The 22382-nt window shown below is 55.9% G+C and overlaps 9 protein-coding genes across 9 annotated transcripts; 3 read left to right on the forward strand and 6 right to left on the reverse strand.

Annotated features, from left to right (window-relative positions):
* Nucleotides 1–399: 399 nt before the first annotated feature.
* SPBR_04641 (pre-mRNA-processing factor 40) lies at nucleotides 400–3364 on the reverse strand (the record flags this gene model as incomplete). Its single annotated transcript, XM_040762918.1, has 4 exons — nucleotides 400–1575; nucleotides 1668–2844; nucleotides 2951–3099; nucleotides 3182–3364. The coding sequence occupies 4 exons, from the start codon at nucleotides 3362–3364 to the stop codon at nucleotides 400–402; spliced, it is 2685 nt and encodes an 894-aa protein (XP_040615654.1).
* A 1193-nt stretch (nucleotides 3365–4557) lies between these two features.
* Nucleotides 4558–6447, reverse strand: SPBR_04826 (uncharacterized protein; the record flags this gene model as incomplete). The annotated part of the gene is made up of 1 exon (XM_040763103.1): nucleotides 4558–6447. One exon carries the CDS (start codon nucleotides 6445–6447, stop codon nucleotides 4558–4560), a length of 1890 nt encoding a protein of 629 aa, XP_040615655.1.
* Nucleotides 6448–9152: 2705 nt separating this feature from the next.
* Nucleotides 9153–11082, reverse strand: SPBR_04814 (1-pyrroline-5-carboxylate dehydrogenase; the record flags this gene model as incomplete). The annotated part of the gene is made up of 3 exons (XM_040763091.1): nucleotides 9153–10652; nucleotides 10726–10833; nucleotides 10894–11082. The coding sequence occupies 3 exons, from the start codon at nucleotides 11080–11082 to the stop codon at nucleotides 9153–9155; spliced, it is 1797 nt and encodes a 598-aa protein (XP_040615656.1).
* Nucleotides 11083–11946: 864 nt separating this feature from the next.
* Nucleotides 11947–13836, reverse strand: SPBR_04827 (nuclear GTP-binding protein; the record flags this gene model as incomplete). Its single annotated transcript, XM_040763104.1, has 2 exons — nucleotides 11947–13736; nucleotides 13809–13836. The coding sequence occupies 2 exons, from the start codon at nucleotides 13834–13836 to the stop codon at nucleotides 11947–11949; spliced, it is 1818 nt and encodes a 605-aa protein (XP_040615657.1).
* Nucleotides 13837–14647: 811 nt separating this feature from the next.
* SPBR_05209 (glycerol 3-phosphatase 1) lies at nucleotides 14648–15554 on the forward strand (the record flags this gene model as incomplete). The annotated part of the gene is made up of 3 exons (XM_040763486.1): nucleotides 14648–14787; nucleotides 14852–14961; nucleotides 15028–15554. 3 exons carry the CDS (start codon nucleotides 14648–14650, stop codon nucleotides 15552–15554), a joined length of 777 nt encoding a protein of 258 aa, XP_040615658.1.
* Nucleotides 15555–17619: 2065 nt separating this feature from the next.
* SPBR_05355 (uncharacterized protein) lies at nucleotides 17620–18181 on the forward strand (the record flags this gene model as incomplete). Its single annotated transcript, XM_040763632.1, has 2 exons — nucleotides 17620–17657; nucleotides 17716–18181. The coding sequence occupies 2 exons, from the start codon at nucleotides 17620–17622 to the stop codon at nucleotides 18179–18181; spliced, it is 504 nt and encodes a 167-aa protein (XP_040615659.1).
* Nucleotides 18182–18500: 319 nt separating this feature from the next.
* Nucleotides 18501–19194, reverse strand: SPBR_05300 (c2h2 finger domain containing protein; the record flags this gene model as incomplete). The annotated part of the gene is made up of 2 exons (XM_040763577.1): nucleotides 18501–19124; nucleotides 19186–19194. 2 exons carry the CDS (start codon nucleotides 19192–19194, stop codon nucleotides 18501–18503), a joined length of 633 nt encoding a protein of 210 aa, XP_040615660.1.
* Nucleotides 19195–19776: 582 nt separating this feature from the next.
* Nucleotides 19777–20520, reverse strand: SPBR_05281 (uncharacterized protein; the record flags this gene model as incomplete). Its single annotated transcript, XM_040763558.1, has 2 exons — nucleotides 19777–20356; nucleotides 20429–20520. The coding sequence occupies 2 exons, from the start codon at nucleotides 20518–20520 to the stop codon at nucleotides 19777–19779; spliced, it is 672 nt and encodes a 223-aa protein (XP_040615661.1).
* Nucleotides 20521–21142: 622 nt separating this feature from the next.
* On the forward strand, nucleotides 21143–22272 carry SPBR_05110 (uncharacterized protein; the record flags this gene model as incomplete). The annotated part of the gene is made up of 2 exons (XM_040763387.1): nucleotides 21143–21446; nucleotides 21506–22272. 2 exons carry the CDS (start codon nucleotides 21143–21145, stop codon nucleotides 22270–22272), a joined length of 1071 nt encoding a protein of 356 aa, XP_040615662.1.
* Nucleotides 22273–22382: the final 110 nt, after the last annotated feature.

Below are 22382 nucleotides of genomic sequence, written 5' to 3' on the forward strand. Positions count from 1 at the left end.
GATTCACTTTGCCACGAGACCTTTATAAACGTATGCTACATTTTATTTATTACGAATCCTTGCGGAATAGAATAGGTGTGTGGTCGAAGCTAATTAGTTTGCAACAGTCAAGAAAACTCCTTGTCCTAGTTTTTCCCGTAAACAAAACTTGACCCCGTGCTTTTCGATTTCACAGCAAACAAAACCAGAAAAAAAAAAGAAAAAAGAAAAGAAAAGCAATAGCAAGACCGATACGTACTGAAAATAAGAATAAAGAACGAATACAGGGAGATGGAGGGAGGCAGAAAAATCTGCTTAGGCCCTCTCCTACCTAGCGCTTTGATGCTTATTTTATTCCCTGGTCGTGAGTTACCACCTCATGCACACAACCAGACGACAAGAAAAAAATCGAAAAGAAACTTAGTCTTCTTCAATCTCGCCCTCCTCGCTGCCGCTGTGCATGTCTTCTCCGTGCGCACCAGCGGCAGCGGCGGCGCTTTTCGACTTCGGCTTTGTGGCCTTTGCAGTCGTCGATTTGGACTTTCCGTTGTCGCCGGCGGCCGCGGTCGGAGCAGACGAGGGCGCTGCGGGAGTGCTGGCCCGCGTCAAAGGTGTCCGCTCGCGCGGCGAGTCACGCCGCAGACGCTTGGAGTCGCGCGAGTCGCGGCGGTCGGCAGCATCGTCGTCTTCCCTAGTGCGACGGCGGACCGAAGGCGGCTTGTCGTCGCCATAGTTGAGCTCGGCAGGATTCCGGTCGGCGAGGCGACGCCGGTACTGCCGCTCACGCTCTTCCTCGCGTTCCCGCCGTTCGCGATCGTAGTGGCTTTCTGTGTCGCCACGTAGATGATCCCGGTCACGGTCCCGGTCGCGTTCGCGATCACGTTCGCGTTCTCTGTCACGATCGCGCTCCCGGTCTCGGTCTCGTTCCCGATCACGGTCGCGCAGCCGATCCCGGTCCCGGTCCCGGTCCCGATCCCGCTCTCGATCACGGATATAATCACGATCGCGGTCTCTGTCGCGCCGGTCCCGGTCTCTGTCTCGGTCACCACGCGACCGGTCGCGTTCCCGGTCCCGCCCGTCAAGGCTCTCGGCAGCCACGCTCGATTTGCGGTAGTTGCGTTCACGCTCGGCCATGGCGCGACGACGGTCTGCCTCGTAGGTGTCGGCCTCGGGTGAACGAGAGCGGCCACCGAGACGGGAACCACGGTGACGTCGGTCTCGATCCCGGTCCCGGTCGCGGTCGCGGTCACGGTCGCGGTCACGCTCACGCTCACGCTCACGCTCACGCTCACGGTCGTCTACCGAGCGATCTCGGCGATCGCGACGCTGCTTGATCCGTTCTTTATCACGCTCGCCGACGTCATCATCCCTGTCACGGAGGCGACGCACGTACTTGTCAAAGGCGGCCTCACGAGCCTCATCGGACGAGACAGCCAAAAACTCTTCACTCTTCTGGAGACGGGGTTTCACCTTGTCGTAGGTATCCGTGGCCGTGAGGGGCGGGTCCACGCGTTTCAAAAGGGCGCGGAAGTCGTCCAGCGCCCGGCGTTGCAGGCGGTCGTCGTCGGATCGCTTCTCCTTTTTCCTTTCTTGCAGCTGGAAAGGTTAGTACGGAGTGATAAGACGCAAAGATAGAAATAAATAAATAAATAAAAACAAGAGAGGGAACGGAAGGGGTCATGACTTACTCGCTCAAAAATTAGTGCAAGAACCTCTCGGTCAATGTTAGCAGTCCGGCGATCGTCTTTCATCACATCAAGGAAGGAGTCAAACGTCGTCTTGGGCGTGACCTCAAAGTGCTTGTCGTCGATGACGTCCTCGACGTCGTTGCGGGTGCCGCGCAGGGCACGCTGCTCCTCGTCAACGAGGTCCCAGAACAGCTCCTGGGGCGTGGAGCCGGCGCTCTGGCCGACGAGGGCAAGGTAGCGCGGGTCGTGCTGGACGAGCGGGAAGATCTGTGACCACTTGCTGCTAGCCTTGATCTTGCCGTCGCGGGCCAGGTCGCCCAGCAGGGCGGCAAAGGCCTCGCGGTTCTTGCGCTCGCGGCGCAGCTTGGCCGTCTTTTCTTGCTGGCGGGCGTCGTTGAAGGTCCGCTCGAGGGCCTTCATGTGGGTTTGAAACACGGTCAGGACATCAAACTTGCTGAGAGACTGGTACTTCTCGTCATTCACAAAGGGCGGCGTGGCCTCGATGATGGGGCGCGCGTCAGCCCAGCGGGTGTAGGGCTCGAGGTTGAGCTTGGGCAGCAGCTCGACGAGCCCGTCCATGGCGGTCTTGCGGGCGGCAGTGCGCTGCTCGCGGTGGGCGCGGCGCAGCTCGTCAACGTAGTCGTCAAACAGCTGGCGGCGCTCGGCCTCGCTGCTGGTGGAGCGGAAGATTGTCTCGCCTTCGATCATGGGCCGCGCTGTCCTCCAGTGAGTAGAATGCTTGATTTCCGGGTGGCTCTTGAGCATGGTAGCGAAGTCGGCACGTAGCTTGGTGAGCCGCTCCTTGGCGCGCTCCTTGTCGTTGGCAATGACCTCTTGGCAGTATTTGTCGAACGCGGCGCGACGGGCCTTGGCGTCGCGGATGGCGCGGTACTGTGGGTCGCGCACAATGGCACGCAGGGCTTGTTCCCAGGACCAGTCGGGCTGGACACCGCTGCGCCGCAGGAGCTTCACGAACGCGGCCTCGGCCTCTTCGGCGTTGGGGTAGTCGGGCAGGTTGTCGCTGTTGGTCGGGACGAGCGCGCCCGCGGCGCTCGGTGCGTCGTGGCCGTTGCCATAAGCCAGCTGGCGGGATTCGGGTATGTTCTCGCGGTAGTCGCGCTGGTAGTCGCGTCGGTCTCGCTGGGCAGCTGGTCCCGTCGGGATGGCCACTGGGGTGCTGTGATCGTAACGAAGGTCAGCCAGAGCCACAACGTGAGTTGACGCAAACACACACACACACACACACACACACACAGTGGGGATCATAGGAGGTGGCTACGTACGCTGGAGTTGCTGGTGTTGAGTCGTGACCGAGTGCCTTTCTGTACGCTTCGGGCATATCCCACGAGCTCTTCTGGGTCTCAGTGTTGAACCAGTACTTGCGACCGCCCTCGGCTGTGTACTCCTTCCACGGCTGATTTAGAAGGGCTCGCTATACATCACGTTAGAACAAACTTCACTGCCACGGGGAGAACAACCCATCGCCATTATCACCCGTCGCCTCTGCAACGTACCTCGACTGGCGTCAACATCTCCTCCGGCTTTGTCCATTGCGTCTTGCCCATCGCCGCATTGTGGTAGTAGACACGTCCATCAGCGTTGCGGTACTCGACCCAGCCGGCAACGGCCGATGTCGCAACGGCCGCCGGTGCAGCAGCTCCGGCTGCGGGCGATTGCTCGCCGTTTGCGCCGCTCATGTTGGCTGGCAAGGGCGCAGGCTGTCCGATGCTAGGAAACGCGTAAAAACAAATCGCTGTCGCAATCGTATCGAGAAAAGGAGATAAGATGCAGTCTAAAGTTTCGGGGCCGGCCTCGGTGCCGTACATGCGCCGTGTGATGAAATGCAATTCGTAACAAAAGCTGGTGGCCACCACAGGACGCTGGAAACGAACCTTTCAGCCTCGTGCAGTTTAATCTCCTTCCCTAGCAATCGCGCCTCCCTGGTCGATTTTTTTTTTCTGCAGGTCACGTGTTGGTCCTAAATTGCGTTTGTTGGTGCAAAATAGGCTAACTACACTGTACGACAGTTATGTTCAAGAAAGAAGGCACCTGCAGCCTCTTCCTTCAGAACTCAGTAAACATGACTGCTGTTTACAAGCAAATAATATCAATTCCCATAACTGTACAATAAATTTACAACCTGGGTGAAATACTCTACTTGTCTTTGCTAACACAAACCGGCCCACTGTGCTGCCACCCTGCACGGAGCAAAACCCCTGCGACGGGCTTCGTTGGCAGCTCTAACAAGCGGTGGGATCCGACTGATCACCTCATAGACACCCATCCACCAGCGACGCGTCAAATTGAGGCGACTGACGCGCATGGCCCGCTTCCCGTGGTCATGTCCTGTCGTAGATGAGTTGTTTTGAACCGAAAATGATGGTGCTGCCTGGTTGCTCGGCCATCGAATCGCCGATTGAGAAGAACAAGATTTGGCGGTGCCACAGTGATGTGTACCTTGCCTGTTTGCGCGTTCCTATGCCTCATGCTCTCCTACAAACGCCGTTCATCCTAGGATTATTGATGACCTGTATGAAGATTGCTTTATTGGTATGTTTTTTCTCGCTCCTCTTTGTGTCGGGCGAAAGGTAGCTTCATCTGTATAATTTTTTTTGGTACGAGGACGAATAAATAAAAACCAGAAATAATCTAAGAATATTAAACACCAAATGACTTACTTCGAACAGTGTCATATCCGAACCAGAACCTTGCGCCTGTCTAGAAACCAATTCCAATGCTCTGTCCCTCCCTTTCATCTATCACATCCCGGGTGTAACATGTATATCCGTTTTGGGTGGCCTTGTAAGTAGTTGGCCATTAGCTTGTTCCCGCCCGACTCATACATCGTGTAGTAAAAATACAACCACAGACCCTCATTATACGTTGTCGTCTATGTAGTTAGCAGATCTTGCACACTCATCCCTCTTCCTGCTGCATTGCCGTTTCCAGCACCATTGCCACTACCGCCACTGACGCTTCCACTGACGCTCCCCGACGTACCGCGACGATCGCTGTTCAACATCAGCAACGCCGCCGTCGCCTCCTGGTCCATGTCCCGCTGTGGCAGGAGGGCCGGACTCGTCAACGTCGAACCGGAAACAGAAGCAGCCGCACTGGATGTTCCTGCGCCACCAAGGTTGGGGAGACCGGCGCCGCTACCGCTGGCGCCGTATAAAAACGGCGACGCAGCTGTCGAAAGTGGCAGAGACGGCAATGGGTGCTGCTGTGGACCAAAGGCTGGCGACGTCTGGGCAGAGATCGTAAAGCCGCCGCCAGAAGGGTAGCTGAAGCTGCCGTAGTGGCGACGGTGAGCGTCATTGCTGCCCGCTGCTGCTGTAAGCGAGGCTGAAACAGCAGCTGCCAGGGACGGTGAGTAACGTGATGACTCCGTGGAGGACTGTGAGTTGTGACGGGCGTCCTGTTGGTGCGACTGTCGGCCAAAAGCAGATTGTGGTCGATCTTGGGCAAGCAGGGCTGGCGACGAAGAGGCTGTGTGCTGTCTCTGCGGCCGCCGACGACTACTGGCGGTATTCTTGTGTGCGTTCATATCCTCATCGCCCAGCTCATCGTCGTCTTTTTCCGACTCATCGTCCTCCTCTGCCTCTTCTTCATCATCTTCGTCGTCGTCTCCCCTGCTTCTCCGGTTCGGATGTACATCGTTGTCGTCATCGTCTGGCCCACCGGTACCTGTCATCTCCACATCGGGCGATATTGATTCCTCCGTATATGCGGCAGAGCGATATTGGTGTGGTTGCGTGTTGGGCGAGAGTGGTGGGAAGTTGGAATGCTGGTGTTGGTGTTGCTGCTCGCTTTCACGCTGTGCCTTCAATGTGGCCACGCAGTCTTCAAGGTACCGCACGTACTCGATCGACGCCTGCAAGATGGCCAGCTTGTGCATCTCGCCTGTGCACGCCGGTATCATACCTTTGAGCACCGCGAACTCCTCGTTCATCTTGGACCGCCGCCTCCGTTCGATCAAGCTGTGTGCTGTCTTGCGAGCAATTTTGCGACCCGCAGCGCTTGTAGCAGACGGCTGTTTTTTCTTTGAGGCTGTTGTTGTCGCCGAGGCGGGAGTTTCGGTAGCCGCAGAGTCTTCTGCGGCAGCGGCAGCAGTGGCTGCCGCGGCCGCTGCCGCCGCACTATTTCTGCTGCCCTTTGTAGTCGAGGCTGAGCTTGACGTTCCTGTAGGCACAGGAGCCGGTCCTTCGATTTTATCTTTCGCATCCTTCGCATCTTTCCCACTACCCTTCCCAGCTCCAGAGTTGGCTGCTGTCCGTGGTTTCATTTGAATGATCTTGCGTGACCGTGTAGGCGGTGGTGGTAGAGCGAAGGCATCCTTGGCGGACGATGTTGACGCGGTTGTAGTAGTCTGAGCTTGGGCATGTGCCTGTGCTTGTATCTGGGCCTGAACCTGTGCCTGAGCTTGCAAGGCAGAAGACCGCCGGCGGGATTTGACCGTCTCAGCGGCTTGGACAGGGTATGCGGTTTTGGAGGAAGGCGATGACGAGGATGGCCGTTTTGTGCCCGTCGAGACAGCTGGAGGTTTGCTGCTGGGCTCAATGGGAGGTGATAACATGTTGGTGTCGGCGTTCGTAGCTGTCGCACTTGTAGGCGTCGTGGCGGTGTGACTTCCCTTGTTGTTGCCGCTACCAGCAGCGCTGACGAGGGCCGGCGGCGGAAGCTCAAAGGCCATTTGCAAGGAGGTCAGCTCCTTGGAGCCATCCTGGCCTTGGATGTCAGTCGAAGACGCCGGCGTGGGCGGTAATGTTGCTCGCGGCATTGTAGAGGATATGGAGAGAGCCGAGTGATGAGGTAAAGCCTTCTGAGTTGATGTAGGCCTGTCCGATGCTTGTGATACGGAGGCACAGCGGGAGGTACCGGAATGGCTTGGCAGTTGGTGATATGGCCAAGCCGGAAAGACAAGCGAGTGGAAACGCCGCAACTCAAGTTTACGCGTTCTTCAGCCACGGTTTTCTCTCGTTCTTTGTGAGAACACCCGCGGTTGTCGTGCACAAAATAAACTACAGCTGGCTGGTGAGGAAGGAAACCATGGCTGCAAAGAAAGAACGTCTGGGCGGGCAGGAGTACGATGAAATCGAAGTCGGCTAACGAATTCGACTCTCGAGCACGGCGACGAGTGAAGAAAAGAACTTGGATGCGGCTCAGGTTGTGAAAAAAATCGGGAAATGTTGTATGCAGGTTGTGGATAGGAGCACGAGCAGGGGGTGGTGGGTGGCGGTCGTAAGTAATATGGCGGCGGCCAAGTTGATGAGAGAAGTTTAAGGCCAATTGGGTGGATGCTGAAGCACGAGGGGGGCAAGGGAATCAAGATAAGCAGGCATAGATGGAAACAAAAACTGGGGGGTAAGGAGCAGGAAGAAGAAAGAAAAGGAGGAATACGACAGGAGAGGTGGAAGACAGAAAAGGGACCGCGTTGCAAAAATGCGTAGTCTTGTGCGACCGGCCGACACTATCACGCAGTCCGGTAGCAGGCGGAGGATAGTTTGCAATAATGGAAAGTGTTGTATTTCTTGCACTCGTCTTCTATGTGGTGAGATGTCGTATCACGGGCTGTCTGGACTTGCGTCGAGGTGCAGCGAGCTTCAGATTTCAATGGTTTACGAGATGCAATAGAAAAGGAGAAAGAAGCAGAGCAAACGGGGAAAGAGGAGGAAGAAAAGGAAGGACGTAAGATTCCGCATGAAAGGCAGGCGCGATCCGAATATGACAACGCTCGTGGTCCGAGACAAGACAAGGCAGGAAGGAAAGACCGACAGGTAAGGAAGGCGAGACCAAGCAGCTACAGGGAAGAGCCCCTCGTGCTCGTGCCTAGGACAACGATTGCCACAATTGAGAAAGTGTCAAGCGATCACTGCAGACAGCACCAGCACACGAGCCGGCCTTGCAAAGGCTTTGGTTGCAGCAAGAGGGCTGACGGCTGTCATTCCGGGGGAACAAGTGACTCGCCCTTTTTCGACGTTGGAAGCTAAGTCGTGGTGTAAGTCGATCTTGGCTCCAGCCAATCCCCGCGCGGCACCAACGCACGTTGCGCTGGTATGGAGCACGCGATCTCTCGCCCAAGCAGGAGCCAAGGGCAGGTAGGAGCTACCAGCACTTAACGCTCTTGCCCATTTTAGTCGTTTTGGCCTTTGAGGTGAGTGTGTCGGCGTGGCAAATTTGCGACCACAGGCACGCTGGAGCGCAGAAGTAGGAGAGAGGCTCGCTGATCTTGGGTATCGCCTATTGTGGCGCACGAATACCCAGATTTTTTTGTGCAACACGTTCGAGCCTCCTTCAAGAGTTTCAACAGTTTAGTGGATCGCCGAAGAATATGGGCTTTCTTTTTGACATGGTTGTACGAAATATATTGTAAAGGGATGGTAACGAAAGAGAGACCCATGTGCCTTCCATTTTTGCGACGGAGTTGCGGCGAAGTACCAAGAGGCACGTAGAACTGGAAGGAGCCATTGGCAACGCCCCGTGAGATACAAAAGAATACGCGCCGCAACAAACAACACGATCTGAGCAATGCCAAAGTCATTCGGTGGAGGCCAGGAGAATGCAACTTTCGACGTCCAAAAACCACAACAAAGATCATCCTTGATCCAGCCCGCGCTCTCCCCTGATTCTTCCGACGGCATGGCTCTGTTTCTGCGACATGCGCCCGCACCCCTGCCACGGCGCTGTCGATTCACTGACAACCACTCCCTCCCACCACATTGAGGAAGCGGGCCTTCGATTGGACTGATGGGGGGCTTCACAAATGCGACATTTGCCCCGGACGAAAATGTACTTGTGTATCAAATGGCATGGGGTCACGGGCTTGCACCAGCAGCACGAGACACAAGTCGGCACTCTATGGAGTACGTGCAAGCCAAGCCATGAAAGAGAGGCGGGCAAGGGGGACATGCCATAAATCGTAGCTCCCGGTTGGGGCGAAGGCAGGGAGGAGAGAGGCACGTGGGCTCTGGGACATTGAAAGGCTGCAGCGTCCCTTAATGCCGTAACCGCGTTGTTGCATCTACAGAGCGTCACCCTATACGACATACACAACCTCATAACTCTCGAAGTTGATGTGGCACGCTATCTACAGAGCTTATTGCCTCTCTCGGTCTGGTTGCGTTTGCCAGCTTTCAGTCTCGCCCAGCCAAGCGCGACGACAAGACTGTCTTATTTCCCAAAACGAGGGGGCACGAGGGCGTTTTGGAGACGCTGCACGAGTCTACGTAGGTACCATAGACAAGCCACAATCTACGAGTACTTTGTACCATTCAGACAGGGACGGTGATGCTTCAATTCGTTGATTTAATTCGTCAGAATGCTAGGCTGTTGCTCATGAAAACCAGCCGTGTCATATCCTAGTCTCAGTCCTCCAGCCTCTTATGTCTAATATATTCGTACATAGATGGCTTGTTGTGCTAGTGTGAGCAGCCTTCACACAAGAATTGGTATCCTTTCCCTTCCGTCCCCTACGTCGTACTTCTCTTACTCCACGTTGCTCGGATAGCCAACCGCGGTGGTGGCCCCAAACTCCTCCTTGATGCTGCGCGTGCTCACAAACCGATTCAGCAGAGTCGGGCTGCCTGCCTTGTCGTTGGTCCCGCTGGCCCGCGCACCACCAAACGGCTGCTGGCCCACCACGGCACCCGTGCTCTTGCAGTTGATGTAGAAGTTGCCCGCCGCGTTGCGCAGCCGCTCCTCAGCCACGCGCACCGCCGACCGGTCAGCCGCAAACACAGAGCCCGTCAGGCTGTACTCGGACGTCGCATCAATGGTGTCGCACATGTCGGCAAACGCCTTCGCGGACCCGTTCTTGTCATCGTAGACGTGCGCCACTAGGATGGGGCCAAACAGCTCGCGCGACATCAGCGGATGCGCCGGGTTGCTGGTCTCGTAGATGGTTGGCTGCACGAAGAAGCCCTGGCTGCCGTCGTAGCGACCGCCCGTCAGAAGTGTCAGCTCCTTGTCGGACTTGGCGGCGTCGATGACGCCCGACAGCTTGTCAAAGGAGGCCTGGTGGATAACGGGGCCGACGAAGTTGCGGTGCTCCCAAGGCACACCCATCTGCAGCTTCTCCGTCTCGGCGACCATGCGCTCACGGAACTGCGGCCACAGCGACTTGGGCACGTAGAGGCGCGACGTGGCGCTGCACTTTTGGCCCTGGAACTCGAACGCGCCACGCACCGTCTGCACGGCCGCGTTCTCGACGTCCGCCGAGGCATGGACCAAGTGGAAGTTCTTGCCGCCGGTCTCGCCCACGACGCGTGGGTAGCCAATATAGCGGCCCTCGGCGGTGCCTTCACCGATCTGGCCCCACAGCTTGCGGAACACGGCCGTGCTGCCCGTGTAGTGCAGGGCTGCAAACTGGCGGTGCTCTAGGACAACTCGCGTGACCTCCTCAGGCGGTCCGGGAACGAACTGGATCACGTTCTTGGGTAGGCCGGCCTCGAGGAAGATGTTGTACAGCAGCCAGTTGGAGGCAATGGCAAAGTCGGATGGCTTCCACACAACTACGTTGCCGAGCAGGGCGGGAGCACCCGACAGGTTGCCGGCAATGGCGGTGAAGTTGAAGGGGCTGACAGCATACACGAAGCCCTCCAGAGGGCGGTACTCGGCGCGGTTCCACACACCCGTAGAGTTGTGTTGGGGTTGCTGTGCATAAAGCTGCTCGGCGTAGTGGACATTGAAGCGCAGGAAGTCGCAGAGCTCGGCGGCGGCGTCGATCTCGGCCTGCCATGCGTTTTTGCCCTGGCCGAGCATCGTGGCCGCCATGATGTCATATCGGTACTTTGTGGAGATGAGGTCGGCCGCCTTGAGGAAGATGGCGGCGCGGTCGGCAAAGGGGACAGCCGCCCACTCGGCCTTGGCTGCGAGGGCAGCCTCGATGGCCGCAGAGACATCGGCAGGGCTGGCCTGGGAGTAGGTCGCGATGGTGGTCTTGTGGTCGGCGGGATTCTTCTGTTCTCCGATGGACTTGTTGCGGATCTGATGTCACGGGAATTGATGTGAGCACAACGTAAGTGCAATGAGGATATGTTCACGACAGTCGCAAACTCACCTCTTTGCCTCCGATCACCAACGGGACGTCGACCGGTCCGGCCGCCTTAAGCTTCTCAACCGCCGCCGTAAGGCCCTCTCTCTGCTCCGAGCCCTTGGCATAGAAGTGCTGTTTCTTGGTCAGTTTCTAAACTGCTTTGACAGTCTCGGACCGGGGGCAACAACGTACGTTTGGCTCGTTGCTGACACTAGGCGCCTTGAATGTAGCAATCGACGACATGCGCAGCTGTGGCCGCGATGAGAAAACGGACGTTTGTCTGGAGAGTGGTATGTGCTGAAAATGCTGATTCTGCATCCGCCGCAGACCGGGGCTGAGGAGCCTCGCTGTTGCAGCGCTGCTGAGTCGTCTTGACGCCATTTTTGGTCTGGTGTGTGCACAAAACACAGAACGTGAGGAGGATACTCGAGGAAAATGTGACGGAGTTGCGGGGGGATACAAAGGGAAGGTGCGCACGAGGTATCTCTTTAACTTTCAAGGGAGCTAGCTATAAAAGCGTCTCAGAGGAATGGATTTGCGATACAGGAGATGAGAGGGGAAGTAATTGTAATAGGAAAGCGCAAAACGCAACTTTTTACGTTTCAACCTGCTCCGATGATCGCATCGCACCTTCTCTACAATCGCTTTTGCTCTCTCACTTGCGCCTTGACTTCCCGGATCCGACAGCGTGTACCTGCCATGATAAGGAAAGTGCAAGCCTGTGTCGCCTGCAGCGACGTGGTGATGTTTCGCTTTGTTTCGGCTCAAATTCACCTGGCGGGGAATGGCCCGATACTTTGGATCGTTTTGGTGGCACTGTGGGCCAAAGAACAATCGGTTTTAGTGGGGTCAATTGGCCAATGCCACTGTGGCGGCTTTCTACGGCGCGACAATACGCCCTCGGCATGAGTCGTATAATGTTTGCACACAAAGTCCATTGGCGCTGTTACGCAATCAGTCCTCTGCAAAACGGTGGTGATGGCATCTGAAAATAAGTAATTGAATGATAATTCATTGGACTTTTCAGTTTTGTCTTCCCTAACGCCGCTAATAAAAGACGTCGAAAAAAAGAAACCCTCCCAAGAAAAGAATGCGAAATGAAGAATGTTCAAAGAAAATGAAACAAGGAAGACGGATGCCACTGTATTCGTTAACCCGAAGGAGCCCCAAGAAAAAGATAAACCGTGAAACGTAAACATAAAGCGAGTCTAAGGTGGAAAGGTTTCGACTACAAACGTCCATTTTTTATGCCTGCATAACGTCGACATCGGCGCTGTTGGGAGTTGTGTCATTGCTGTCGTCGCCCCACAGGCCGTCAAGCTTGAACTCTTTTGCCCAGGCGGTGACAATTGTCTTCTGGTCGCCGGACGCAGCAGACACCGGTTTCGCTGCCGGCACAGTGCTGCCGGCCATGTCGGCATCAAGCTGTGACGCCGCAGGAGCCGTAGCCGTAGCCGTAGCCGCAGCCGCCACAGAGTGCTTCGGCGGGTCGACCCAGCCCTGAATGCGGCCGTCGCGCCAGTCCGTGATGACCGTCATGGCAGCCGCGTGCAGGTTGGGCACGCCGCCCTTGCCCAGCCGGCCGCGCTTGCGCGCCACCTGGACCAGGAAATCCGTTGTGACGTCGCCCGTGTCGCGGCTTGCCATCAGTGGCGGCAGATCGTAGACGTCTGTCAGCTTCTTGAGTCGGGCATCGGGAATGGGTGTTGACACGGAGGGAAGCGAGGTGGCCTCGGACAGGCGCTTGATTAGCAGCGTAACGGCCGGGATGGGGTCCTCGATCATCTTGGGCGGCACGGCATTCAAAAGGATCAGGTTGGCCTGGACGTCGGCGGCGTTCTTGGGAGCATCGTTGGAGCTGACAGCCGAGCCAAATCCGGAGCCAGCCGTGGTTGACGACGAGGGGAAGACGATGCCGGGAGAGTCGAGCAGCATCAGGTGGTTGTCGATCTTGACGGTGCGGATGGCCGTGGTAACACCTGCCTCGGCGCCAGCGGGGCAGGCCATGCGCTGCGTGCGGTTGTTGCCGCTGAGACGGCTCAGCAGAGCATTGATGACGGACGACTTGCCGACGTTGGGGTAGCCAATGACGCCGACCGAGATGGAGCGCTTGAGGTTGCGGTTGGCGGCGAACGACTTGAGCGCGCGGAACAGCGCGCTGCTCGTGCTCTGCACGGAAATGTCGCGGTGATTGAAGGTGTGCGCGTTGGGCGCAGGGCTGGAGGCGCGCAGCGGCAGTGTCGGGAACGAGCCACGCAGGTGCGTGAGCCAGGCGTGCAGCACGGGTGGGGGCACCAAGTCGACCTTATTGAGGATCAGGATGAGACGCTTGCCAGCCTCGCCGCCGGCTGCCGCCAGGACAGCACGCTCGACGTCGCGCGAGCGCGTGCCCTCGGGGTCGCGCGCGTCCAGGACGTACAGCACGACGTCAGCCTGCTCAACAACGGACTTGAAGACCTTGTCATAGGCCTTGCGGGAAGTTGCCCCGCCGGGCACCTCAATGACGTGGCCATTGCTAAAGTCGTCCTCGTCCTCGTCGTCCTCGTCGCCAAAGTCTTCGCCGTCGTCCATGCTATCACCTTCCTCGTAGTCGGGGTCCTCTCGCCGCTTGTTTTTGTACTTGCGGGCGGCGGCGCGTGCGCTCGCGAGAAGCGCGGCCATAGGGTTCGACTCATCAACCGGCTCGTCGTCCTCAACATCCATGTCGCCGTCATCCTCGTCGTCGTTCTCGTCGCCTTCGACATCGTCATCCACCATCTCGTCCTCGTTGTCGTCAGCCGTGTTGCCCGTCCGGGCAGCCTTGGCGAGCTCTCGTCTCCGCTTTGTCTCCTCGAGTTTCCGGAGACGGGTCTCCTCGATCTGGTGCAGAAGCTTCTCCTTGTAGGGGAACAGGTTGGGGATACCCGGGTCCTTTTTCAGCTTAGACCGCCATTCCGGGTTCTTCTTTGCGAGCTTTCTGTCTTTCTTCTGCTTGGCCGCGGCGGCCTTCTCGATCTTGTGCCGGAGGCGGACGGGCTGCCGCTTGCTCTTGGGCTCTGCAAAGGGTTGTTAGTAGATGAGATGGAGGAGGGCTTTGATGTAAGACTGGCAATTTTTGTATCACTTACTCTTGGGCTTGTTTATAGTACCGGCCATTTTGTCGCTATTTACACAGACCAGATAGCTTGTTGATTGAAATCGAGGTGTGCCAGGCCGTCGTATTCTCAACCGGCGTTGTCGTAGGTGCCAAACAGTCGTGGGTGAAATTTGACTTTTTCTGTGCAGTGTCGATGCTGCAGGTGCTGTGCAGCGAAAAATAAAAAACTTCACCGCTTTCCCCTCTAGCTCCACAATTTATGCGGCAAAATAGTTTTCGGTCTCTTATCGATAAGAGACATTGGTTTTGACAGTCACCAAAATGTTGGACTCCATCACTTTACCTTGAGATCCAAACGACAAAGATGAACGTCTGAGATTTGGTTTTTGTAATAAATTACTAGATTGATTGGCAAAAATTATTCAGTAAAGATGTCAATGCTCTCATACGTATAACAGAAGACGTACGACTTACTTTGTCAGTTTATGGTCCTTTTGGCAGTGACCCGCCCAACTAGTAATTACGGCTTGCACGTGCGATACTCGCTGGCGCTTCTGTTCCCTTCGCGTGGCACTAACCGCTCTCAGACACTCCGACACACTCTGGCCTCCTTCGCTTTCGCCCCGACTCCATACGACGGCGCCATGAATGAGAATTGTCGTTATGTAGTCTCAATTCCTTTGTCGATATTTCGGTTTGATCCTTCCTCTCTTTCGTTTCTTGTCCATATCGATTATTTCTACATTATTTCTTTCCTTCTTTTCGCGTTATTCGATCTTTTAGCTTTCATTCATTTAACATCGTACTCTACCGAACTTGATTGACCTGATAATCCCTAATCCCACAACCATCCTACCAATCTAACCCACTATGACTGCAGACGAGACGCGCCCGGTGGATGCGCCGTCATTTACCGGTCCGGCGGTACAGGCCACGTTCGAGGGCTTCCTGTTCGACATGGACGGCACGATCATCGACTCGACGGCCGCAGTCGAGAAGCACTGGCACACGTACGTTCAGCCTACGTCGCCATTTTGGTGCTGCGTCTCCCGTCGAGATACTAACGCGCGACAGAGTCGGCAATGAGATTGGTGTTGCGCCCGAAGTCATCCTGCAGACGTCACACGGCCGCCGGAGTATTGACATTCTCAAGATCCTATCCCCGGAAAAGGCTAACTGGGAGTGTAAGTCCACGCGCCCCTCTTCCCCTCTTCCGGCCAATCTGTTTTTGCCCCTAACAAACGCCCCAGATGTCTGCAGTATGGAAGGTCGCCTTCCCGAGCTGTACGGCGACGACGCCGTCGAGATTCCCGGTGCACGCGCTCTTCTCGACAAGCTGCGGGCCCAAGGTGCCCCCTGGGCCATCGTCACATCGGGCACCGAGCCCCTCGTCAACGGCTGGCTCGGCAAGCTTGACTTGCCGAACCCCGAGCACTTGATCACGGCCGAGTCCGTGGCCAACGGCAAGCCCGACCCGACATGCTACCGGATGGGTTTGCAGGCACTCGGCCTGGCCAAGCAGGGCGAGGAGGGAACATACGACGTGCTGGTCCTTGAGGACAGCCCTGCCGGCATCCAGTCCGGCAAGGCAGCGGGTTGCAAGGTGCTTGGCCTCGTGACGAGCCACACGGCCGCGCAGGTGGCAAAGGCTGAACCGGATTGGATTGTCGAGGACCTGCGGTCAGTGCGCGTTGTGTCGATCGAGGCACAGAGCAACGGCGGCGTGCGGACGACGCTGGAGTTCTCCAATACGCTCGTTGCGCCGAAGACGGCATGAGAGATATTAAGCTGCCTGGTTCGCGTATTAACATGCCATTTTCAAGTTTTGCGGGGCGCACTAGGGTATTTTAAAGTTAGAGACGGAGTACAATAGAGTCAAGTAGATATTCTGTGGCGTAACATGCTGAAAAGTGATGGATATTGTAGTGCTTGTCATGAGCCGGGTTGTTTGCAACCTTTCTCTGTTCAATCCCTTTCCCCATGTTGTCAATAGGATGTATTCCGTAGCATTAAAGGAAAAGGTAAGCATAATAACGAAGACGTGTTTTTAATCCTGTCTTATTTCATGCTTGTTTTATTCAGCTCTTTATATTCTTCTAGTCTCATTTTTAGTGACATCAGAACCTTCTTCTATTCTTAGCAGTTTTAGCTCAACTTCTTTCCTCTGATATAGCAGTCGTGGCCATAAATTTACGGAGCTATTTGGCGCTTAATACGTAGCAAATTTGCGTCTACCTTCGCCAGGAGAAACAGTTTAGACCGCATATAACTGTATACGGTCAAGATTGAGAGATGCAGGATGGTGATAAAAAATGAAAGCGAGGGTTGTCGCGTTTCCTTTAAACAATATCTCATCCGTTGTCTCTTTGTTCGGTTTTTTTAATTTAGCAATACCTGTTTTAATAAATGCAAGTATCTATTTACTGATATAAAGTTTTAATTTATCAATAATATTTAATAAATCTTCATAAAACAATACCGGAAGGCATGTCAGAATCCCGGTCTTTCCGTTTACATTGTCTCTTTTCTTTCTCAGGTTTCACATCTTGGTGTGTCGTACAAATGGTAAGTTATATTGTTCATGATTATGTCCTGACTAAATAACGCTACCGATGCCGAGACGGGAAACGTTGGACGCTACCGACACACTGCCATGTACGATGCCTCCCGATGGTATTATTGGATGCACAAATTTAAACGAAGACTGTTTACATGATATCTGGCACATGCTGCACTGCCCAGGCTGTTTCTCGTCCGCGTTGTGATCGACACGGTGGTTGTCGATCACGGCATTGGTGGATGCCAGCGAGGAATGTTGGAGAGGGTTGACCAGCGCCGAGCCGTCAGAGGCGGATCGCATTAAATAGCTAGAAACAAGGGTCTCCAAAAACAACAACAACAACATCAACAACAAATATCGCGCCCTTGCACAGCACAATTGCTGTCTGTCATCTCGTCTCCGTGCACCTGTCCCGGCTCGAGTTAATCTCATGTGCTTGCATCGCGAGAGGATTTAGGCCACTGGACGTGCTAAGCTTTCCCTTGCTCTAAAGTATGCCATTTGTATTTGTCTACGCTCTCACATTAGTCTTTCCACCGGTATGGGCCTCTCAATTGTTGTTTGTTTTCTTTTTCTCTAACCGTTGACTATGTTTGGTGGAGTCCCACTACCACTGTTCGCTGCTGGAGCATGGGTGGGCTAGAAAGAGGGTACGGCTAAATCTTGCACTGCAAGTATGACAGCCGCGAGGAATGAGACCTGCTAGAATAAAGTTGGACGGACAAACAAAAGGCTTATCCGAAAGTAAAAAATAAAATAAAAATAGAAAACAGAACAATACAGCCTCTAAAATACCCTCAAATAGGACGGGGAAACACTGTAAAAAAGGAAACATGGTCACCTAAACAGAGACTTATTGTGGGACGAAACCCTGCGCTATCTATATACTTGCTTTTACCTTCTCGTTTCTTCTCAGTGTCGGTCCAACGTCCCTGCTGGTGCCAGAAACAACAATTCTGCCTCTCCAGGATGTAATGGGTATTGAGCTCGTTTGTTTTCATGCGGCGATCTTCATTGCAATTCCACAGTGATGAAGGCCGATAAAATGCATATGGATGCTTGTCAACGTAATCTACGCACAGCATGGTCTTCGTTCCAGTGAGGGTTCCTCGAAATTGCAAAAGAGAATGTCGTATATAACAAGACGGCAAGTCACCGTCTTTTCCCGCTCATTTCCCTTTCCCTCTCATCCTCATCATCGCCTATCGACAACTTCGGCAGAGCCCCCGACCCGCCATCGACTACTAACCTCCTCTTTTACAGTTCAACTATGGCCCCCACGATGAACCATCTGCTTTTTGTCGCCGCCTCGCTTGCGAGGTGCGTAATAATTTCCCTACCTCGTCTCACCAGTAACAAGCCCCCGTTAACTTGACAGCCTCGCGAGCGCAAAACCCATCGACCCGCCTGTCTGCCCAACCATCACGTCGACCGTGCCTGCGCCCAGCTGTGGGCCCTCGTTCAATGGGAGCACCTGCATCATTCCCTACTGCATCAAGCTCGAAACGATCACGATTCCTTGCGGCTGCGAAAGCGGTGCCGCACCCACTGTGTACTCGACGGCATCCTGCGCATGCCCAACGGGTTGCGCCACCGCCACAGAGACGCTCTACCCGCCGTGCCCATGGCCGACGGGTTGGCCGACGGGCGTGTGGCCGACGGCGTGGCCGACTGCTTGGCCTACGGCTGGCCCGGGTTACCACCCCGGTCATGGTCCTGGGGGTGGCCACGGTGAGGGACCCGGCCACGGACCCGGCCACAAACCAGACCAGGACCCTGATAACCAGCCCAGCCATGGCCGCTCTAAGCGCGGAAACGAGCCTCAGCACTGGTCCATGGAGTAGACACCTATCCAAAGAACAATGCGTGCCCTGCTAGCGCGAGAAAACGAAGAGCATTGGGGAGTGGGGGTGCAGAAAGAGGGGATCCCGGCAATATGACGATGCACAGAAGGCGGGAGAGATAATGTGCCAGATTGTACATGCGGAGCCGTGCTGGTTTGCCGAGTGGTGGTAATTGCTGTGAGGCGAGAGGAAGGTGCCTTGTGTGTCGGACACCAGAGTATATGCATCATAGACACACACCTCTCCCATTGTCACTGTACATACGAATTTATGACGTATTGCTTTTTGTTGGCGTATAATCTTCGATTTGTCTTTACTTTCAGTCGGTCGGCTTGCGCGGGTCATATACTTCATAGCCTTCGTCATCGGTGTCGCTCTCAACATCAGAGTGTGTGCCCTGCTGAGCTTCGTCGAGTCCTGGTAGTGGCAAGGGCGGAGGATGCAGGGATCCAGAAATGGACGGTGTCGACGCCGCCTGAGCAGTTGATGTTGATGTCGTCGGTAACGAGATGATCGGAAGGTCCGACAACGGCGCTGTCATGTCGGCACTTGTTGGTGGCTGCGAGCTCTCGTTGGAAACAGCTGAGAAGGCTGATTTGAAACCACCCTTGCGAAAGCCGCCCTTTTTGGTACCGGCACCGGAATTACCGACAGCTGCGCCACCGGAAGACGCATCCTGACCGCCGTCGTTGGTGCCCATCTTGATGCTGATGACAGCGTCCGTCGCCTTGGCCTCCAGACGGCGGGCGCGAGCCGCTACGGTCGGGTCACGCACCATCGCTTTCATGTCTTTGAGACGCTGCTTGTGCGCATGGTCGTACGACGATAGATGGGCCTCGTACTCGTTCATGCGTGTGTAGCCCTTTTGGCAGAGCTCACAGAAGAACGCACGGCGCGCCTCGCGTGCGGACGCGGTCTGTGCCGGCGGCAGGGCTTGAAATCTCTGCGCATGGTTAGTAAGACGTGTGTAGGAGTGGCCAGATGAAAAAGAGAAACGGACGTACAGGACGCATGTCGAAGGTGAAGATGGTTCAGATTGTTGTGGAATCGACTTGCATCGTCGAGGAGGAAGGCTCGCACTTTTGATCAAGGTTGTTTGGTAGGAGTTGTGGAGCAGCTGCCAAGGCAAGGCTAACGCAGGGTATTTGTGGGGTGGCAAGCACCGGCATTAGACGCTGAAAGGAGCTGCCGGACAATGAATTTTTCCAGTTTCAGCGCTTCAGCCTCGCCGCCCCTAGAACAAAAGAGCACTATTAAAGGGGGCGAGTTGGCGATTTCTTCCACAAAGTCAACTTCCAAAACCTCTCTAAACGATACAACTTCACGATGATACCCAACGACGGGTAAAAAAAGCAAGCTTTGATTATCAACAAGATACATCTGGCGCCTTTTGTCTGCCGATTAATCATTTCTTGTCCATCGAAATGGCACCCTTGCGAACGACGACGTCGCTACCGTTTCCTTACCTACACCTATTTTCATTTCTGATCTGTTTAATGAATAATATATTCGCAAAAACGCTGCCAAAAACGCCCATTGTATCAAACCGTGGCATCCAGTCGTCATTTCGTCACATCATCACACCGCACGCCTCGTCACGGTGCAACTTCTTGGCCCAGCACTAGGTCAAAGGTCGCCGGCTTCGCCAAGTCGAATTGACCGACCGGGGCCAGACCGTCATAGCGATGCTCCGTCGCCTTCTGCTCGACGTACTCCATAGATGCGTCGCGCACGGCCGTCCAGTCGAGATTTGATGACTTGCCCATGGCGCCGCCTGCATCGGCTGCGAGCGCTTCGAGGGCGGACTGCACCCAGCCGACGCAGTTCCAGCCAGGCGGTTGGTTGAGCCTGTCCTTGTCCGTCAGAGCCGCAAGGGGGACGGGGACGCCGCGAAGAATGGTCTCGAGGCGGGATGGGTTCCGGACCTTGCCAATGAGCACGCGTGCTAGCAGCATGAGGTCATAGGTGGGCATCGTCTGCTCGGCGTACGTCCAAGATGCCGAAGACGACGACGTAGCCGACGACAACTCGGTGGGACTGCTGGCGCTGCTGTCACTGCCGCCGCTCTCACTGCCGCCGCTCTCACTGCTACCAGGGCTCTCGGTGGCATGGTACTTTGTGAGCAGCGTGTCCTCGTCCTCCACTTTGGGCCCGCGTAACAGAGCCCAGTGATATCTGGTGGGTTGATTGTTGGCATTTGCACCGTGAACGAGAAAATCAGTTGCTCGTACGCGCGCGAGGACTCACCTGTTTTCACCACCTGCCATTCTGAGAGCACCTCGCCGGACGTAGAGGCCCACGTAAAGGCGGTCTTTGTTGCGTCGCATCGTTGCACCCATGGCCGCTCACACTGTTGATCGTTGTGATATTTGCATGTCGTCGGGTCAACAGAGGATGGCAGAAGCGATGCTGGAAAGTGAGTGAGACGAAAAGTATGAGAGAAGAAATGAAAGATGCTGGGGAACGCGGTAACTCAATAAAAGCCAGGGATGCTATGCAATTATCTTGAGGTGTCCCGAGGGGTGTTCCGATATCGAGGAACGCGGGCGTCCCCTTGATAAACTTTAAGAGCACTGGAAAGGGCAAGCGCCTCCCTGGTAACAACCTCCAAACCCGCAGGACGCTGGCGCATGTCGTTACAGCGCGGTGCGCCCTGAAAAGGGAAGGCATGGGTCGGCGGGCATGTGTGGGGGGACAAGACCGCCCCACTCATGCCAATTCAGCCAATGGCGCCGCGCCGCTTTGCTATTATGTGTTCTTGTCAAGGACCACCTTCCGTCTTTCTTCGGCGGACCTAGGTACACACAAGCCCAAATAGGTGCACGCAGCCCTGGTGTCTCACTGCAATCTATCGCGCTTCCTTTTGCTTCCCTCTTTCGCCTACTGTCGTCCCTCGCGTGTCCACTCTCTCGTTCCCGGTTCCATTTCGCTCTTTGCTGCCACGCCCAACCGGCACGCGCGATGAGCAATACACGGCCACAGCTGGCCGGCAAAGCGTCGCAGGACACGCTGGCGTCGATGCTGGAGCTCGAGCCCATGCCAATGCCCGATTCACCGCTGCCAACACCGCCCGCTGCAGCCGACGTGGAGACCGACAAAGAGCTGCCGCCTCTATCAAGCGAGGGAAGTGACGATGCCGAGGCGGATGCGGGGGCGGGCGTTTCGTCCAGCGCAAAGCATGGCCACAGTCGTTCGGTTTCTGCGACCATGAAGGGCACGACCGCCGCCCTCGGCCTGAGTCAAGGCCACGGTGCTGTCTACTATTGTACGTCTGTGATGTTGAGGAGAGACGCCAGGAATATAACTAGCTAACTGTCTCCCCAGTATCCCGTATCCAGCGCTACTCCTCCTACGCCTTCACCATCTTCTCGTCCGTCCACCTGGCCACCACCTCCCTCATCCCGCTCGCCACTCGGTCCGTCCCAGCCTCCGAGTCCTACCTTCTCCTCGCTCGCGAAATCTACCAGACCCGCCTCTCCGAGCCCCTGCTTGTCTTTCTGCCGATTGCCGCCCATGTCGCTGCCGGTGTCGGCTTGCGTCTCGTGCGCCGCAGCCAGAACGCGCGCCGCTACGGCCGCACCACCGCCAGCAATTGGCCGCCCTTCAGCGTCATCGCGGCGTCGGGGTATGGCTTTGCCGTCGCCGTCGGCGCCCATGTCTTCTTGAATCGCCTGCTGCCCATTGCGGTCCAGGGCGACAGCTCGGACATTGGCCTCGCCTATGTTGCCCACGGCTTTGCGCGCCACCCCGTCGTGTCCTGGCTATCGTATGGTGCCTTCTTGGCCGCGGCGTCGGGCCACATGGTATGGGGCTGGGCGCGGTGGTTGGGCATCGCACAGCGGGCCGCGTGGTCGAGCCCGGATCTTTTGCGGGGTGGAGACCGGGACGTGTCGGCCGGTGGTGGGGCGCGCGAGCCCAAGGCACTCCAAAAGCGGCGGCGCCGCACGTGGCTGGCCGTGCAGGGCGGCGTGCTTCTGGCATTCTGCCTCTGGGCTTCGGGTGGCCTGGGCGTCGTTGCGCGCGGCGGACCTGTTCAGGGCTGGGTAGCAAAGGTATACGACGAGCTCTACGCCAAGGCACTTGTATTATGAGTGGCTGTTGATCGCTGCTTTATTCATATTTGATTCCTACTGTTTGTCCGATTTGGCATATTTGGCGCGGTGTCCGGTTTCTCATAGGAGCTATGGCGTGGGGTCTCGAT

This window comes from Sporothrix brasiliensis (genome assembly GCF_000820605.1).
Source record: "Sporothrix brasiliensis 5110 chromosome Unknown Cont21, whole genome shotgun sequence".
NCBI classification, from domain to species: Eukaryota; Fungi; Ascomycota; class Sordariomycetes; order Ophiostomatales; family Ophiostomataceae; genus Sporothrix; species Sporothrix brasiliensis.